The sequence below is a fragment of the Lepidochelys kempii genome, chromosome 11 (genome assembly GCF_965140265.1).
Source record: "Lepidochelys kempii isolate rLepKem1 chromosome 11, rLepKem1.hap2, whole genome shotgun sequence".
NCBI lineage: Eukaryota > Metazoa > Chordata > Testudines > Cheloniidae > Lepidochelys > Lepidochelys kempii.
Window position 1 is genome coordinate 44,867,866 of NC_133266.1, and position 18,095 is coordinate 44,885,960.

Below are 18,095 nucleotides of genomic sequence, written 5' to 3' on the forward strand. Positions count from 1 at the left end.
AATAGGCAGTCAGGGAGAACTGTTACAGCATTTATTAACACTGTTTACAATGCTAGGTTATACAGCATAGGAAATATGAAATTAACACAAAACCTGCAGCAAGCACGATGGGGAAAAAAGTATTTTGTTCTTGCTGCTGGAGAGCTCTTAGTTAAATAAAAGGCTAAAACTTAAAAAATCTAGAGCTGCCACCCTCAAAATGCTGGTTGTAGCTGTTCTGGAGTCATTTAGTTGCTGTTGTTCTGATTTCTCTCCATAATCCCCATTTCTGCCTCCCTAGTTTTTCTTGGTAAAGACTGGTAATCCTCTGTAGCCAGTCTGACAGATTTATAATTTGCAAGGTTCCCTGAGTGAGCAACCACTCTCCTCAGGTGCTTGTGGATATAGAGAAGCAGACCTTCTTCACCTGTTGAGGCCACAGACTTTGTCCATTGTGTTTTTCCCTGGGCTGGCACGGTAAATAAGAAAATATTTAACCTCTTGTTTGCTGGTTATATACCTTTCTCCATGGCCCCTTCCAAATTTATGTGTACTTTGTGAAGCTATTCCCAACTCATTTAAGAATCCCTTCCTAGTCTTGAAAGGAATTTCAATCTGTGTAGAGCCCTTATATGGAAAAAAATAAAATTTGTTTGTAAAAATTGTGTCGATAAATCTTATGCCGTGATTGGTGGGGTTTTTTATTATTTTTTTTTCTTGTAGAAATTAGTGAAACCAATGAATCTCTCAAAACCAAAATGTCCGAACTTCGCCTCTACTGTGATCTCTTAATGCAGCAAGTTCACACAATACAAGAATTTGTTCACCATGATCAGGCAAGCTCATCTCCCAGCATTGAGGTATCAGATTTCTAAAATTATACTGGAGAACCTGATTATTTAAATCATCTTAAGTTATTGTTGTCACCTTATGCACCTTATCAGCAACTTAATGTTGGAAAATATTTACATCAGGTCAGTTTAATAGATGTTTAAAACTTGTCTATATTCAGATATACTGGGTTCAGGAGTAGGGTAATACAGTCCACAATAAAAAATATTATGTAGATACAATGCAGGATGACATCAGAGTCATTTTAACAAGGAAATATGTTGGTGAGTCATTCAGTTAAAAGATAGAAGCAAAGCTGGCTGGGTTGGTTGCACGTGAATTCTCTTTGTCTAAGAACTCTACAATAGACAATAATTGAAACATCCTGTTTCTTTATGCTTTGCTAGAACCTCCCTTATCTTTGCAAACTAGAATCCCAGGTCTTGAAAACTGCTGCAAGTGCCCACTGCATTTGGGCATTCATAGGAAATCTGTTTGCTCTTCTAATCCTACTTCATGACCAAATTCAGCCCTGGAATAGGTGGGCCACTTCACTGATGAGTGTAGGATTGTGCCCAGTTACAGCAGGGTTGAATTTGACCCAGAGACTCCTTTCATTAGGAAAGATAATAGATCTAATGGATGGGCCCCACTCTAATTAACTTATTTCACTAAATAGAAAATAAACTGATGACTCCAGTAGAAGTGATGGTTGCTCAGTCCTTCTGAAAGTTCAGCCCCGTGTATTTAGGAAGCAGGAAAAACATTTCAGTGTTTTGCTGTATTACCCCAACCTCCCAAAATAGTCTTCTGCTATTATATGTGTGTGTTCATTTTTCAATAAGGTTGATTCTAGCTACCATTAAAAAGAATAGTCACCAAACTTGTATTTTTTGAGAGTTTTTGGCCAGTTAACTGGGAAATCAGTTGATTCTAAAGTAACATTTTCTGTCTTTTTACATTCTTGCTGATGTTTGTGCTGTCATTCGTTTTCAGAACATGAACGAAGCCTCCTCCTTGCTGAGTGCCACATGTAACACATTTATTACAACACTTGAAGAATGTGTGAAGATAGCTAATGCCAAGTTTAAGCCAGAGATGTTTCAACTGCCTCATCCTGATCCCTTAGTTTCTCCTGTGTCACCTTCACCTATTCAAATGGTCTGGATGTTTTATAAGTGTAACATTTTAAAGTGTTATTATGTTGATTGGAAGGGTAGAAGAATATATGCTATGTAGTCACGTGTAATCCTGACTCAACTGAAGTCAACAGTTTTAGCCTTAAATGTAAATCACTACTGGCATGTTCCCTAGTCTGTTTGCTTGCCAGCCTTCACATAAATTGTTCATCGTAGGAGTAATTCTCCTGTGGATGATGACAGTGCTAATCGTACCCAAGTACTGGATTAACGCTCAGTACTTTTCAGCATTCATACGAAAATTAAATTATCCTGTTACCTATACTGCAGGGTTATTTTTTTAAAACGTTAAATACAGTAACTCCTCACTTAAAGTCATCCGGTTAGCATTGTTTCATTAGTACGTTGCTGATCAATTAGAAAACATGCTCATTTAAAGTTGTGCAATGCTCCCTTATAATGTTGTTTGGCAGCCACCTGCTTTGTCCACTGCTTGCACAAAGAGCAGCCCGTTGGAGCTAGCTGATGGGGGCTTGGAACCAGGGTAGACCGGCAGCCCCTCTATCAGCTCCCCACACCCCTAAGTTCCCTGTGCAGCAGCCTCCCAGCAGGGAGTTCAGCTGTCCCTCCCCTCACTGCCATGTGCTGCTCCTGCCCTCTGCCTTGGAGCTGCTCCCAGGAGCCTCCTGCTTGCTGTATAAGGGGGGCGGGGAAAGAAGGGGGCTAATGTCAGGGTGTCCTCCTCCCCCCTGCTCCTGCCCCCCTCTTATCCCATCTCCATAGAGCAGGGGGGAGACAGGACAGGGCTCAGGATGGAGGGAGCTTGCTGGCAGCAGGGGCTGTCTCAACTTGCTGATCTACTTAAAAAGGCAATGTACTTAGAGTGGGGGTCAACGTACTTAAAGGGGCAATGTGCATCTCTCTCTCTCACTCACACAGGTGAGAGTCTTTGTCTCTGTCTGCCATGCTGTCTCCCCTCCCTCCATTTGTGTTGCCTTGTGAGGCTACATTAGCAACAACGTGTTAACCCTTGAGGGCTCAGCTATTCTAGTTCATCATTTAGCAGTAAGGCATTCCCTGGGAAATATCCCACCCTCTTCCACCCTCTGACTTCACCACCTCAACCAAGCATCACAGTCATCATTGCTGTGTATAATATAGTCTTTTGTCTGGTGAAAAAAAATTTCCTGGAACCTATGTACATTAATTCTTATGGGGAAATTGGGTTCGCTTAACATTGTTTCGCTTAAAGTCCCATTTTTCAGGAACATAACTACAACGTTAAGTGAGGAGTTACTGTATTCATTGTTCTCTTTTAATACTGTAACCTGGCTGCTCATCAAAACAGAGAACTTCTTTGTGGCTTAACTCTCAGCAAGTGCATTTCAGATTCCCAGTGTTAATATGTCTCTTTTTAAACAATGTCCTGGTTGATCAAATATGCCTTTAGCTGACAAGTTTGTTTTTGTTAAATAATGTATAAGATTAAAATACTTTATGGAATTCTTAATTTTTTATTTATTTGCCTGTTGAGGGTTGGGATAAGTGAGGCTCTGTCAAACTTTACTTCATGTATGTGGATTCTCAGATCTACACTGTTCTAGGTCTACCCCCCCCCCCCACTTCTTTCCCTTTCATTTATTTGTATCTGATAATCTCCTCCCTTTCCTCCCATCCACTCAAACGACTCTTATTGATCAATCTTTGGGTCAAATGATTCTCTTGGGCACATTTAGAGAGTTCCCATTAAAATCAGAGGGCACCCTGTGTGCATACCAAATGGCAAAATTTAGCTCTTGGATTAATCCTTTTGTATAATGTAGTCCTGAACCTGACATTAGTTAAAAACGTTTTGAGGTTTCTGTGGATTCTACCAATGATCCAGTAGAAATTTTGAGTAATTTTTGAGGCTAGAGAGAATGAGATGTATAGATCCCAGGTAATATTTTTGGGTAGTAAACTAGTTCTCTTTTATTAGTGCTTTAAAAATTCCTGCATTACTGGCAATCTATCCTCTTTCAAATAGCTAAATAAGATTCCTTAATTGTGGTTGACTTTTGTTTTAAATAATAATTTTAAAAAATCACCTTCTCTCTCTGAGAAGTGTAAATAGAGTATATGGCCGTGTATAAGAATTTTTTAAATCCTGATAAAGAGATTACAACTTGTTTCTTTCATTTTCTAGATGAAACGCTCCATTAGCCATCCTGGTACATATAGTTCAGAGAGGTAAGAATACAGATTGCTGTTAAGTAGGCTAATTCACTTTCTGAAAGCACCTCACTGGACCAATTTAGCAAGCCCCTCAGTAGGGAAATATCAGCTGACGTCACTATTGCAGAGGATTTGCATGGTTGGCAAATGCTTTAAAATTTAGGAAGTGACAATCTAATATCAATAGTTTTGCAAATCCAAAATTAAGACACAGATGTTGCAACTTACATACAAGTCAAAGATATACTAGTTAAGTTTAAGTTTCCATTTTTATTCTGAGTAATATTCCAAATTTCATATATTTTTAGTTTAGTTTTAAAAAGAAATATAAAAATATCATCAAGGAGAGACTTCAACATTGGCAAAATAAATAAGTAAAGCCCACTGTTGTTTGTTATAGATTTTTTTAAATCATTATAATAGAAATATGTACATAATCTTTCTATGGTTTTTGGTAGGATTGTATAATTTAAAATGACCATTATAACTTATCCAAGTTGTTTAATCAAGTCTTATGGCAAATAATGGAAGTATTATCTAAGGCCTTCATCCTGCAAATGCTTATGCATGTGAGTACCTTTATGCGAATAAGTAGTTTCAGTGGGACAACTGTACTTGCATAAAATTATTCATACACATTAGAGTTTGCAGGATTGGAGCCTGAAACACTAAGATTTTTGATGATTCATTCTTGTACAATTTGAATTATATTTCTTTTTGCAAGAATTATATTCTTACCACATTTTTCAGATTTCAAAATCTGTGCAGGCTAACCGTGTTCTGTTCACATGGAGTTCCTTTCAGTTTACTCCTCAGTATTGCTCTTTACTATCTTTAAGAGCACTATAAATACCAAAAGATATATCTTAAAATAAAAGCTAATAGACTGGCTAGATGTTTTGTTATAAGTTTTTAAAACTAATAAATCCTATTTAATTTCAGTAGTCACGCCACAAAAGAACCAATTTCTTCACTCCACCGGTTATCCCAACGACGCAGAAGAACATACTCCGATACAGAATCCTATAATGATAATCCTCTTGAAGATACAGAGAGTAAGTTGGGAGAGAGACAGAGTGTGTGCGTCTGTTGAATTCGTTACCATACTTAGCATAATTGTTGTACTGCTAACACCAATGCAAAGAGAATACTTAAAATTACAATCTTTGTATGTAATCAAAGCCATTGCATGAAACAATAAAGTTGCTTGTAGGATTCCTATGTAATGAATTAAAAGTGCTGATGTATTCACTATGGCCCTGACTTTGCCACCCTTTACTCACCTCGACTGGTATCTTAGATCTGGTGTAGTCCCACTGAAATCCAGGGTACCATTTGTAAAGTAAGGTACTACCCCAGGTGAGTAAATCTGACAGAACTGGGCTCTACATAGGGATTACATGAACAACAAACATTTGAACTACACATTTTCATATATAAACTAACATTCGGAAACCTGTGCAAATGTTGAACAGTTCTTTCCGATCTGACCATTATAGTGAGTCAGATTCTTGTTTCAGTTACACCAGGGCAGTCCCATCGAGTGGAGCTAATTTCCACTGCATGGAGTTACACTGGTAGAACTGAGAGGAGAATGTGATAACCCAGTGTATTAATAAAGAACAGTTTATACCAGTGGCCTACCCCCCCCCCCCCCCCCCATATACAGAGCAACACTCTTCTGAAACAACCCAGCATGGTCAGGTTTCAGAGTAGCAGCCGTGTTAGTCTGTATTTGCAAAAAGAAAAGGAGGACTTGTGGCACCTTAGAGACTAACACATTTATTTGAGCATAAGCTTTTGTGAGCTACAGCTCACTTCATCGGATGCATTCAGTGGAAAATACAATGGGGAGATTTATATACATAGAGAACATGAAACAATGGGTGTTACCATACACACTGTAACGAGAGTGATCACTTAAGGTGAGCTATTACCAGCAGGAGAGCGAGGGAAAAAAAACCCTTTTGTAGTGATAATCAAGGTGGGCCATTTCCAGCAGTTGACAAGAACGTCTGAGGATGGTCAATACATCAAAACAACAATCTAGGACTATTATACTCTATTTCAATGATCCCATGATAAGTAGATCCCGTTGCGTAAATATGCTGAGGTAAGGTCTCTTTATGGTATTCCCATGAAACTCCCAATTGTTTTTACTCATTTCTGACTTTATTTGGAAGGCTGTGACCTGCTTTCTTCTTGATTAACTCTGGTTTGGCTTGGATCCTTTCAAGAGTGACCCAGTTCTGGGCCAGCCTCTCCTCTCTTGGACTGTAACTTACCCCTTGTGCAGAAGGTCAACACAAGGCCTATGCACTGCTCATGTCCCACTTAACTCCTAATTGGTGTTACACCTTGTGTTGTCTTTTTGAACAAAGGGGAATTCCACCCTTTATGACCATGGTCTGGTTCCTCTTCCCATGCATGACCCAGTCTGTCTTCTCTCATGACAGCTGTGGTCGGATCAGTCATGTTATTTTGGGTAATCCCAGTCTCTTCTTGTTCCTTGTAGAACTGCTCCAATTTCTAGCTTTTTCACTAATGTAGTTTTTGTCTTTTGCCATGTTAGACAGAAGAGTCCCTTTTCTGTCTTCCACTTTAAGGGCTCCAACTTCCCAGAGTTGATTCAGTTCCTTCTTTTATCCCAGTAGGTGGCACCGAAAATAACAAACTTTCAGTAGGGGATTCTGTATCCCATCCATTTTATTAATGAACTGTTTACACACTTTCAAGACCAGTTCTTGTTTGAAAAATGACTGGAAAAGGGCACTGTGGAGTTCCATGTTTATTCCGGCTGATTCTGTATCTGATTTGCGCAGTTTAAAAGATAAAATGTACTTTCTTACTGCCAACTACTGGGTAAGATTTAAGCTACCACGAAGGATGGGGCTGGGGAAGACCAAGCAAAGAATGCTCCTGACGTTTTTCCAAACAGTGCATCTATATATAGAAATAAAAAGACCTGTTAGCAGCCCACTTTTCCGTGATAGACCACCTCTGACACCTCTCCAGGTGCTACATAAATGCCAAAGTGGAACAGATGTTTCATTTGAAGTGGAGAACTTTCCAGAGGCTCTGTGATGTCTTCCAGTAACCTAAATATGCGTTAGTTATCTGGCATAACCTTGTTAAGTAGAGTGACATTTGAATAGTGTACTATTATTACCCTGTATTCTGACTGACATGGAGAACAGCACTCTTTGTGCTCATCGGCTGCTTGAATATCTGATGGAAAAAGTGTCATTTTTCAAATGCAGAAACTAGTCTCTGACTGATTTGCCAAGTGTTTAAATCTATCATTAATGAGCCATCTACTGATCAGCCAGACAAACATCCTTTCTGGTATAATGTGCAGTAGACTGGGTTCTTTTAACAGAGCAAACACCTTTATTAATGTCTGACGTGTCCCAGTGGAGTTTTTCAGTGAAAGGATTATTGCTGCACTAATTCTTAACACACGCTCTTTGTTGGCTCCTTTGACTGAATTTCCCTGTGCACCCCAGAGATTCTTCTCTTATAATATTTGTGTATTGCATAGTATGATTATCTGTAGTTCTCAGTAGCTTTTAACATTACTCATCCATTACCCCAGGCGTTGATGTAGACTAGAATAATTCAATGCAGTCCATAGGGAGCATGCAAATATTACGTCCCATAATTTAAAAAAATGTTGTCTATGTGAAATATTAGCAAGCAGAATGATTAATAAATTGAATTGGAGCACAGTTTAAATACGAATCAATATCTTAATAGGACATGCCCACTGTTCCAGAAGTGCTCTCAATGGACACTTGGCACCATCTACCATTGCTGAAGAAAACAGATTGGTTTCAAAGAAAAGATCTGAACTGGAAGAGACTCTTCCATCCTCTTCTTCCTGAAGAAACTGCAGTATTCAACTTCCTATAAGTAGTGCTATGCAAAAGCTGCTATAATTATATTATTGTTATAGGGAGTAGTTATTTCCCTTTTAGAAGGATTTTTCTGCACTTTATAGAATAATGTAAAAACTAACTTTGAATTGTATTTTATCTTTATATAGTTTATTTGCAAGAGTATTTTCCTAATAACTTTACAGTTTGAATGTGCATTTTTTTTGAACAAATGATAGCTTAACAGATAGGCATTTGCATTTGTAAAAGTGTAGCTCTTTTCTAAAAAGTGTGCTGGTTTGATAGTTTAATAAACCTGCAGATTTTAAATCTTGAAGGTTTCAGATTTAGGGTGGCGAGTGGGGGGGAATGTCACTTGTGCCATGGACCAATTGGTCATTTGTACAAAGTTAGGACCCGGTCTTGCAGTCCTTGTGCAGTCACTGTTCTCCTTGAATGGGAATTTTGCTTGTGTAAGAAGTAAGGGATTGAATCCCTAATGGGTTAATATAGCAGCTTGATGGTAATTTTAATATTGCCTTCCTTTAAAAGTACAAGGATATACATAATCTGGTCCTTATTTTTAGCCAATGGAAAGTAGAAATATCTAGTGTATTTTTCTAAACAAATGTATAAAAATTAACTTATCTGCATATGAAGCATTTGTACCAAACATTGGGTATTTAACAATGTTTATTTATTTTTTTTGCACAAAAAAAATTGCTACTTACTTTCATTACTAAAGGTCTAAAGGCTTCAACATGTACACAAATTGTTGCTGAGGTGTGTAGCATCACTGAATAGCTAATGCAGCACTGTAAATTTACTCTGCTCATTTCAACTGAGACATATTTTTAACAAAGTATTATTTTAGTGTTTGCTTCTAAAATAGACTGTTAAGCTATTGTTGTAAGGTATGAATATTTGTATCTCTACATACTTTATTTATGACGTATTTATACAAAAGGGGACTTCTGTTTATTATGACTCCTATATATCACTTCACTGTGGCATAAATGTAGAGCTAGAATCTGATCTCAATTACACTTGTGTAAACGTGCATTAGCTGTAAATTAGATCAGAATCTGCCCCTCTAATGACTGAATTAATAATATAGTATAGCAGTGCCTGCCATATCCTCTCTCATATAAGGTTGTTAGTGTTTGCTTTTTGTGTCTTGGTTTTTGTGTTCACTTTGAGACAAACTTGGTCTATAAGTCTTAGCCATAGAGTACTTTTTTAAAAAAAAAGTCGCTGTTTTTAATTTACACAGTTCGTTAATAAATATACTGGTTTTTGCATTCAATCATGCATCAAATTTTGTCTTATAATCGAACCTCCTTTTAATTTGACATTTATTGCCTAACTAGTCTGGTACATGTTAATAACATCTTGAACTTGTGTAGGCACAAGAAGGTGAATTAACAATCAAATGGAAGCTCTCCTTTTAAATTTCCTTGATTTTTGTTTGTTTAAATTTTCACAAATATGACGAATAATTACATACCTAGGTCCTCAATCCTGCAAATGCTTAGGCACAACCCACTGAATTACACATGTGGGTAGTTTAAAGTTATGTGTGGGTATAAGGGTTTGCAGGATTAGAGCCTTAATTTGTGCTCAAATTACCAATTGAATGTAACTAGTCATTTCCACACACAAATTAGGCACATAAATGATAGTGCATTTTTCTGAAAATTTGGGCTTTAATGTATGTTGTTATACCGCCACACTCTTGTCAATTGTAAAAATAAGTATTAAAAAATATGACTGAAGTTACTCAGTAATTCGCGTATTGTTGCCACAATCTATCATGTTGATGGGAGCTAGTATATTTAACCTGAAATGCAGAGTTTTTCTAAACATACATGCAAATCCACTGTTTTTTTTAAATCCTTAATATTTGAGCATTTTTCTTCTATTTCATTGGGTTTTTTAATTGTACTCAAAATTGTCCACGTTATAGGTATAAAAATGAAATCTGAAGCCCAAAGGGTCTTTGAGTTAAGATTGCAATAGAGAAAAAACCCTCTAATAGTACACTACTTCTATAGCTCTCATTTCTTTAATTTTGAATGAATGCCAAAAATTAAAGTAGAATTTGTTGTAATTTATGTTGCCCTGAATCTGAGACCAGGCACTTTCAAATGAAGTTTGTGGCAGTTGTATGAGTCCTTATTTAAGAAAATATCCATAGGTGTTTCAATATTTTGGTTGTTATCTTCTCCCATTAAGACTCTGGTGTTGGTTAGTGTGTTTTGTTTCCAGGAGTGAATGTCAAATCAGGGTAATCATGTTTCTGGGATTTTTTTTTTTAAAAACGCCTATTCTGAAACCTCATTGAATTATTAGCCTAGCTTTCATTTTACCCGTACATGTGCACATATTAAGCACATAACCTGTTAGTTTCTGACCATCATGTAGTGCATAAAAACAATTATTTGGACTCCATCATTGTACAAGCGGTGCAGCAAACATAGGCTGACCTACAAGACCTGTAAAGTCAATTGACTCCCCTGGGACTTCTGCCACAGATGAGAGGGCACTTTAATTGTAGAACTGCATAGCTCCTAAATGACTGGACAGGTACCTTATTTAATCACACTGGTACTCACCATCCCATGGGACTTCTCGTGTCATGAAAGCTGGAGGGACAGTTCAGTATAGACCCAATCCAACTCCCATTAAAATTGAGTCTTTTATCATTAATCATGGGAGTAGCTCTGTTGACATCACTGAAAATGCCCACGTACTTAAAGCAGGGGTGAAAGTAACTTAAAGGACTTACCTGTAGGCTGGAGTCCTGAGCAGGAGGCGGGGCCTCAATGGGAACGGGGAGGGCTTTAAATCCCCAGGTCCTGTAAATCAAGATTTAAAGGACCTGGGGCTCCAGCTGCGGTAGTGGTGGCTGGGAGCCCGGGGCCCTTTAAATCTCTGTTGGAGCTACCAGCTGCGAAGGCGGCTGGGCGCCCCGGAGCATGGGGGCAATTTAAAGGGCCCAGGGCTCTAGTTGCTGCAGCAGTGTCTTGAGCCCTTTAAATTTCCACAGGACCCCCCCAGCCACCACCACTACCCCAGGGCTCTGGCAGCAGGGCTCCAGCGGTGATTTAAAGGTCCCAGGGCTCCCAGCAGCAGCCAGATCCCTGCGCCCTTTAAATCGCCACCCGAGCCCTCCTCCTGGAGCCCCGAGAGAAGCAGCGGTGGCCTGGGACAGCGATGTAAAGGGCCCGGGGCTCTGGCCACTGCTACTGCCCCAGGCCCTTTACATCGCTGTCTGAGCCCTGCTGCTGGAACCCCCAGGCTAGTGGTGGCAGCTGGGGACTCCAGCGGTGATTTTAAAGAGCCCCGGGCTCCCAGCCACCACTACCGCACCGGAATCCCAGACCCTTTAAATCGCTGCCCAAGCCCTGGGCTCCCGACTGCCTCTGCTACCTGGGGGCTCCAGAAGCGGGGCTCCAGAAGCGGGGCTCCAGCTGCTGCCGGGAGCCCCAGGCCCTTTAAATTGGCGGCTTGAGGAAGCACAGAATGTGTGATGTCCAGAAACCTTAGTGACACTGGGGCACTATAGCAGCCCAGCCCCCACTGGCAGTGGAGGATCCTTCCACAGCAGTCAAGCCTCTGCAGGCGTTGGGGGGAGCATTCCAGCAACCACGGGCAGAAGGGTCTGCAGCTCCCAGCCAGGGGAAGATGGAGCTGTGGCAGAGAGAGTATATTCCCCTGCCCTCCCCGGGGCAAAGCTAGGTGAGCAGGTGCCTGAGCTCCTCTCCCTTCCCTCCCACGCTGTTGGCAGCTGGCCTGAGCCCCTCTCCCTTTTCCTTGCCTGTCCCTCCACATGGAACTGGCCAAAGCGCGCCACCCCCACCCCAGCACCGAGCTGTCCCAAATGCTGTCTCCCCTCCAACGGTGCAAAGCTGCCCCAAGCCCCCTCCTCCTCTATTTGGCAAAACTGAGCATATGTCCCGTTTGCTCTTGCCACCTGGCGATCAGTTGACACGAACAAATGCACAGAAATCAGGAGGTCAGGCCCCTGCCCTGACCAGCCCTGGCCCCACTGCAGTCTCCCGTGCTGCCCCTAGGGGGTATATGCTACAGTTTGGGGACCACTGCCCTCTCCAGCGGTTGATTAGAGCTGCCCAGGGCCCCCCCATCTTCCCTGGGTGTTGGGGGAAAGGGTGCACTACCCGGGGGGTCCAAGGTTCCCTACAACAGCCCCAGCTCCCTGGGAAGCTCTTACACTGCCTGACTTCTGGCCGGCTCGGGGGTGGGGTGGGGGCTTTGGGAGAAGGGGAGGCATGGGGGGGGAAATGTTCTTTGTGCCCATGGCCCCTAAAAAGACACTTCTGCTTGCTCCGCCCTCAAATGTAGACATCAAACTATGCCTATGCTGCTTCTCCTGAGTCATCAGCTGCTCGCGGCCTAAAGGGTGAGGGCTAGGTCTGCTGACAATGAGTAGAAAATATGCAGGACAAATTCGGAGCCTAGGGCTAGGTTTTCTGAGTTGGGCTGGTGTGTGCGTTTAAATTGGGGTGGGGGGGGGAGGGGAGACGAACCAGCCCTGCAGAGGGTAGGCCTGAGCTGTGGTTAGGGAGACAGAATAAACAGCTTTAGTGGGGTATATAAGGCTTTAGATGGAGGACACAGAGATGGTGGGGGAAGCTGTGATCTGCGTTGAGTACAGGGAGGCTGGACTCAAATGAGGGTTTTTGCTGGATTGCGATTGGATGAATGAAACCAATAGGGCAAAACGCGACTTTAATGATGGGACGAGGCGCATGAAAAAAAGGCGTTTTATATAAAGTTTCTCCCACCCTTCTGTTTACTGTATTGTTCTTCAGTCTGAAAGTTTCTCTCTTCACGCAGCAAAACACTTCCGTGTGACCCCCCCTTCTCCCCCCCCCCCCGGGCCCGGTCCTTCACAGTTTGCTTACTGAAAATAGGGCCACCTTGCAAAATGGGAGGTGGGCATAGTATGTCAGCCCACGCCCCCCCCAATGTGATGGACAGCTCGCTAAGAGGCCTAATTTTCAATTGATGCCAGGTCTTTAGCCTCGCCCACTGCTTGTTAAATTAGTGGCCCCAGAGCCAGCTAGCACAGCTCTCAGGGCACCTCATGGAAAGCAAGCACTAGAGGAGGGTCCTATGGAGCCCTAGCTGTAACTCTCCATTTTGCGGGGGTGTTTGTGAGTGCTTCTACCAGCAGGTAGCACTTTGTCTGGTAGCTGGGGCGAAGCGCTTTACATGTCAAGACAGAGCTCTGGCAACGTAGCACTGCAGGGGTCGGGGTTTGGTTGGATTTTTCACACCCTGTGTGACCTACTTGGGTTGCCTTAGTATGGCCCGTTCTATATTTTAGTTGCTGTAGGGATGACGGGGTGGCCAACCTGCGGCTCTTCCGAAGTGACTATGCGAAGTGACTATGCGGTATAGGCTCCGGGGCTGGAGCTACAGGCGACAACTTTCCAATGGGGGGGTGCTCACACCTTTGCCACAGGCCCTGTCCCCAACTCTGCCTCCTACCCTGAGCCTCCTGCACGCCATGAAACTGCTGGTGGGTGGGAGACACTGGGAGCAGAGGGGTGGAGGAGTATTTGACCATTGGTAAAGTCTGGCTCAGAGTGACCACCCCTGGGCTAAATGAACATGCGATGCTGCGAGCCACCAGGTGGCATTGTTGCCCAGTTTTTACTTAGTTTATGAGCAACATATCTTCTTTGACACACGGGGAGGCTGTTGCAAACAGACGGTGCATTTGCTCTCTACCTTCATGCGGCTAACTAGCGTCAATGCTGGAGGCTTAGGTGTTCCCTGGGAACCAGGCATTGGTGTTGTGGCTGAGAGTCCTGAAAGACAGGAATGCCTGTGTGAATACCACTGTTCAAGTTATATTAAGGAACCCCTCCTCCCCCATTCCTGCAGCCGTAATCTTTTTCCTCCCCAAAATAAGACGGTTGCAAGGCCCTGAAAGCTGCTACTGTGACAGTGTAAGATGTGGCTTCTCCTGGTCTCTGTCATAATCATATAATTGGCTAAATAAATTTGGAAACCAAATGCACTGAAGAAAGCCCTTCCCGCCTGTAGTGGTTTACCTCATCCTACCCTAGCAGATAAACAAGGTGTGTTTAGAGAGGAACAAAGCAGGCCGGCCACACTGGGGGACTCTGTCCTGGGAAGCAATGATTGAAAAAGATTTAGGAGGGGCATGGTGGATAATCAGCTGAACATGAGCGCCCACTGTGGCCAAAAGCACTAATGTGATGCTAGAGAGGCATAAACGGGAATCTGGACTAAAAGCAGAGCAGTTATTTTACCTCTGTGTGCCTTAAGTGCCTATAAGGCATGTTTTTTTAATCCTTTAATTATTCCCTAGTTCTCCTCTGAACTTCCTTTATCAACATCCCCCTCGAATTGTGGACACCAGCACAGGCCACATTAGTCGAGCAGTTGCACCAGTAGCAAATATAATTTATTTATCTTAATAAAGAGAAGGGTGACTTGAGGAAAATGTATTTAATAAGGGGCTCTTCAATTTAGCAGAGAAAGGAATAACATGATCCAGTGGCTAGAACCTGAAGGTAGACAAATTCAGTCTGGAAATAAGGTGTAAATTTCTAGCAGTGAGAGTAATTAACCACTGGAATAATTTACCAAAGGTCATGGTGGATATTTTTTTTATGAAGATACGCTCTAGGAATTATTTTGGGGAAGTTCTGTAGCCTGTGTTATAAAGGAGGTCAGACTTGTTGATCACAATGGTCCCTTCTGGCCTTGGAATCTGCAGCCTTGATCTCACCAATCTCCCCTCCTCCATCTCTGTTAAAAGATGTGTGTGTGCTGGGAGGGGATGGGTATAATAATGAAGGAAAGTGGGCTATGATCAGAAAGAGAGAAGAATCTGAATTGTTTGTTTCCTCTCCTTTAAATCTGTTTCTGGGGTTTAACTGTAAAGACCAAATGACAAGAAATCACACATTGTAAAGTGCAGGTAGCATGCTTTATTTCAAATGAACAATACTATCTCAAGGAGGTTCAACAAATACAGCTAACAATAAAATTGACTACTATGTTAAGAGAACTAAATCAAATTGAAGGTGAGGGCACTATTGTGGTCTTAGCAACAGTTCTTTGGATTTTTTTTTAAAACTGTGGTTCAGTGCTTAGTTGCTTGGCAATTACAATACGTAATAGATTTCTAATACTACCACACAAGCTCACAATCATTGCACCTCGGAACCTCCGAGAGGCTGTACTGCTGCTGCACTTGAGTACCTAAACAACTTCGTTGAAGGAGGGAATGGCCAGGTGATGTTACTTCTTAAAAGCTATTCAGGTAGTCAATATGCCAGAAACAGCACTCAAACAGTGAGTGAACAAAGTGCTGGCCGCTTGCACTTTGCTCAAAATATTGTAAGTCAGTCCGGAAATAAAAATTAGCGTGACAATCAGAGTCAATGTAAAACATTAAAGTGCTGATTACAGGAGGGTAGATGCAAACATCACCAATGCCTTACACTTCTGATTCAACATATATATTCGTGCACGTATAAGTACAATGCACAGTATCATTTCTTAGGTGTATGCAGTCTTCAACAGGGAGCCTCTCTACCTGTTGAGGCATTCTTAGACATCAACACTGTGTTGAGGCACAAAAATTAGTTAAATGTTGAGCAGGGTATTCGTTTCCTTAGAAACTTTCTCCTACCAACCGTTAGTTCCAAAAATTACATTTTAAAAGTCGTAAAATAAATGGTACAAAACTCCATAACCGTTAACTTCGGCTATATACAGTATGTACATGTCATTGAAAAATGTTTAAAATTCATAGGTCAAATAATAACTATAAGTCAATGTATATCTTTGAACTTTGTCTCATTCAGGTAGGTACAAAAATATGTTTTTCCTATTTACAGATCAGATATTTTAGTCTATATGACACTTGTAAAAAGTCAAGTGTAAATAAAACAGATAAGCCCTCTAAACTGATCGAATATTAATATTCACAGTGGCAGAATCAGTACCGAATTCATTTCCTAAATTCAGTGTATAAAGTCCGCCATCATTCTTCTGGACATCCATGATGATAAGAGTGGTTAGATCTTCACTAGTTTCAATATGAAATCTGCCTTGCTGTTCCTGACTAGTAATTTTTTCCCCTTTGCAGTACCATGTTACTTCAGGAGCCGGTTCACCCGAAAAGGCACAGGATACTGTGAGAACCTTTCCTTCATCAATGCTGATATCAGATGGAAGAGCTTCAATTTTGGGTGGTACTCCTTTGCAAAATGGGAAAGTAAGTTTCAAGTTAGTTATTTTCATTAAGAACTATCTCCCTGCAGCAGAGGTATTCTAAGTAGTACTCCCGGGTATTTGATATTCTAATTCTACCAGTAATTCTATTGCTCACCTCTCAAACCGGATTGAATCATTCTACTAGCTGAACTCTCCAGTTGTGTCAGACTAGATTTTCCCATAATACGGCTGGAGCTCATCTCTACAAAGGATTCTTTCATGGAAGAGGCCATGCTTTGGGCAGACATGCTTGCGAATTTCATTTCGGTCATGCTACTACTGCTGAACGAAGCCTCTTGTTTAGAAGCAGACATTTGAAATGACTGAGAAGAGAAACTTTCCTGCATGCTTGCATCACCACTTGTCCTCAATACTACCTCTTTTGGAGGTTCTTCAATTAGAGCTGTGGAGCAGAGCAAACATAAAAGGAAAAAGCTATGTCATCTCCTTAACTGGTCAAGTAATGTGATCCTATGTTGACTTCACAGAAGGGAGAAAAGAGTAAGGGAGAAAGGAAAACTTCAATGGACCATAAAAATGTTGCCAACTACTTGATCAAATCATGGCTAAATCACTAATAATAATTTATATAATGAAACAGGAAGCAGACATTTTATTAGCCTATGACATGTATGAAGAAAGGAAAATTACAGCTGCGGCCAGAGATATAATTCTGCTGCTTTTTAAAGAAGTTTAGTATTTTTTTCTGGCAGTGGGTATTTTGATTTGGTTTTTGATTCCTTTTCAGACTAACCAGAAAACGCCACCCAAAATGTACCTAAGAAGAGCTATGGGAACTCCTTGCTATTCCTTCAGTCTCTAGCTGCAGCTCTTACTTGCCAATTTTAAGACATATCATCCGAAAGCGTTTCTTGTCAGATTTATCACTAGAATCATAGAGCAAGAGATTATGCATTTGCCTAGTTCATATCAGTAGAAATTCTGAAACATTTTCAGGTACTTTTAAATACTGTTTTATAATTTCTCTTTGTTTGACCTACATATTCTGGTTAAGTGAATTGTTCTGTAGTCATCTAACAAGTAGTAAATATCACAGCTGCTTTCTCTTTAACATAAGCACAAACATACATCAGCAGCAAAAATACAATAACCCCTTGATTCCAGGAATCAAGATATTCTTGAATTGCTAATACTTGAACTAAATTCTTTTGCTGGCAGTTCAATACATTTTTAATGGTAGAGTAATACACTTTTTTAAAATGAACTACTTTGATGTTCGATGAAACAGTGATCACAGGCACCCAGAGGGTAATGGCAAGATCACAGTTAAGAATGTTCACTGCTTGCTATTGACACTCATCTGGTAGGAAACTGAACACACTTAAATAGGTATTCAAATAGCATAAAAGATCCCTCATATTTGTAAAATATAAATTATATTGTACTTTGTATAACAAAAATAGAAATGTGTTACAATGTGTAAGTCAGCACCACTCTACAGATTTTGTTGCATCTAATTCTACCAGGCGAGAGTTCTAGTCATTCAAAACAATAAGAATTAAACAACAAACTTACTGAGTACAGTCAGGGATGCTGTAGCAGAGCATTGTCCATGGTAATTTTTAGCTTTGACTGTGTATTTTCCACTGTCACTCACTGCAGCATTTCGAATATTAAGAGAATATATGGTATTGGAGCGACTTACATTGATTTTGGATGACATAGCAATCTGAGGGGGAAAAAAAGATTTTTGATTATGATCAACTTTAACAAGAATTTTTAATGCAATTTTTAAAGCTAATATGTAAGC

The 18,095-nt window shown here is 40.9% G+C and overlaps 2 protein-coding genes across 4 annotated transcripts in view; one reads left to right on the forward strand and one right to left on the reverse strand.

The window, feature by feature from the left end:
* The window catches only part of PLEKHA3 (pleckstrin homology domain containing A3), a 25,655-nt gene extending 15,760 nt beyond the window's left edge, over positions 1-9,895 (forward strand). The window contains exons 4-8 of one of the 3 annotated variants that reach the window (XM_073306032.1): positions 703-839; positions 1,807-1,971; positions 4,135-4,178; positions 5,106-5,218; positions 7,920-9,895. In XM_073306032.1, the coding sequence (XP_073162133.1) occupies positions 703-839; positions 1,807-1,971; positions 4,135-4,178; positions 5,106-5,218; positions 7,920-8,047 (587 nt within the window). In that variant the 3' untranslated portion in view covers positions 8,048-9,895. The remainder of the gene's footprint in view (positions 1-702; positions 840-1,806; positions 1,972-4,134; positions 4,179-5,105; positions 5,219-7,919) is intronic. The other 2 variants (XM_073306029.1, XM_073306030.1) reach the window with 2 other exon arrangements.
* A 5,933-nt stretch (positions 9,896-15,828) lies between these two features.
* TTN (titin) overlaps positions 15,829-18,095 on the reverse strand; it is a 468,699-nt gene continuing 466,432 nt past the window's right edge. Inside the window, exons 344-346 of the mRNA XM_073306908.1 lie at positions 17,861-18,014; positions 16,440-16,727; positions 15,829-16,308 (exon numbers count right to left, since the gene is read on the reverse strand). Coding sequence (XP_073163009.1) covers positions 16,010-16,308; positions 16,440-16,727; positions 17,861-18,014 — 741 coding nt within the window. The 3' untranslated portion in view covers positions 15,829-16,009. The remainder of the gene's footprint in view (positions 16,309-16,439; positions 16,728-17,860; positions 18,015-18,095) is intronic.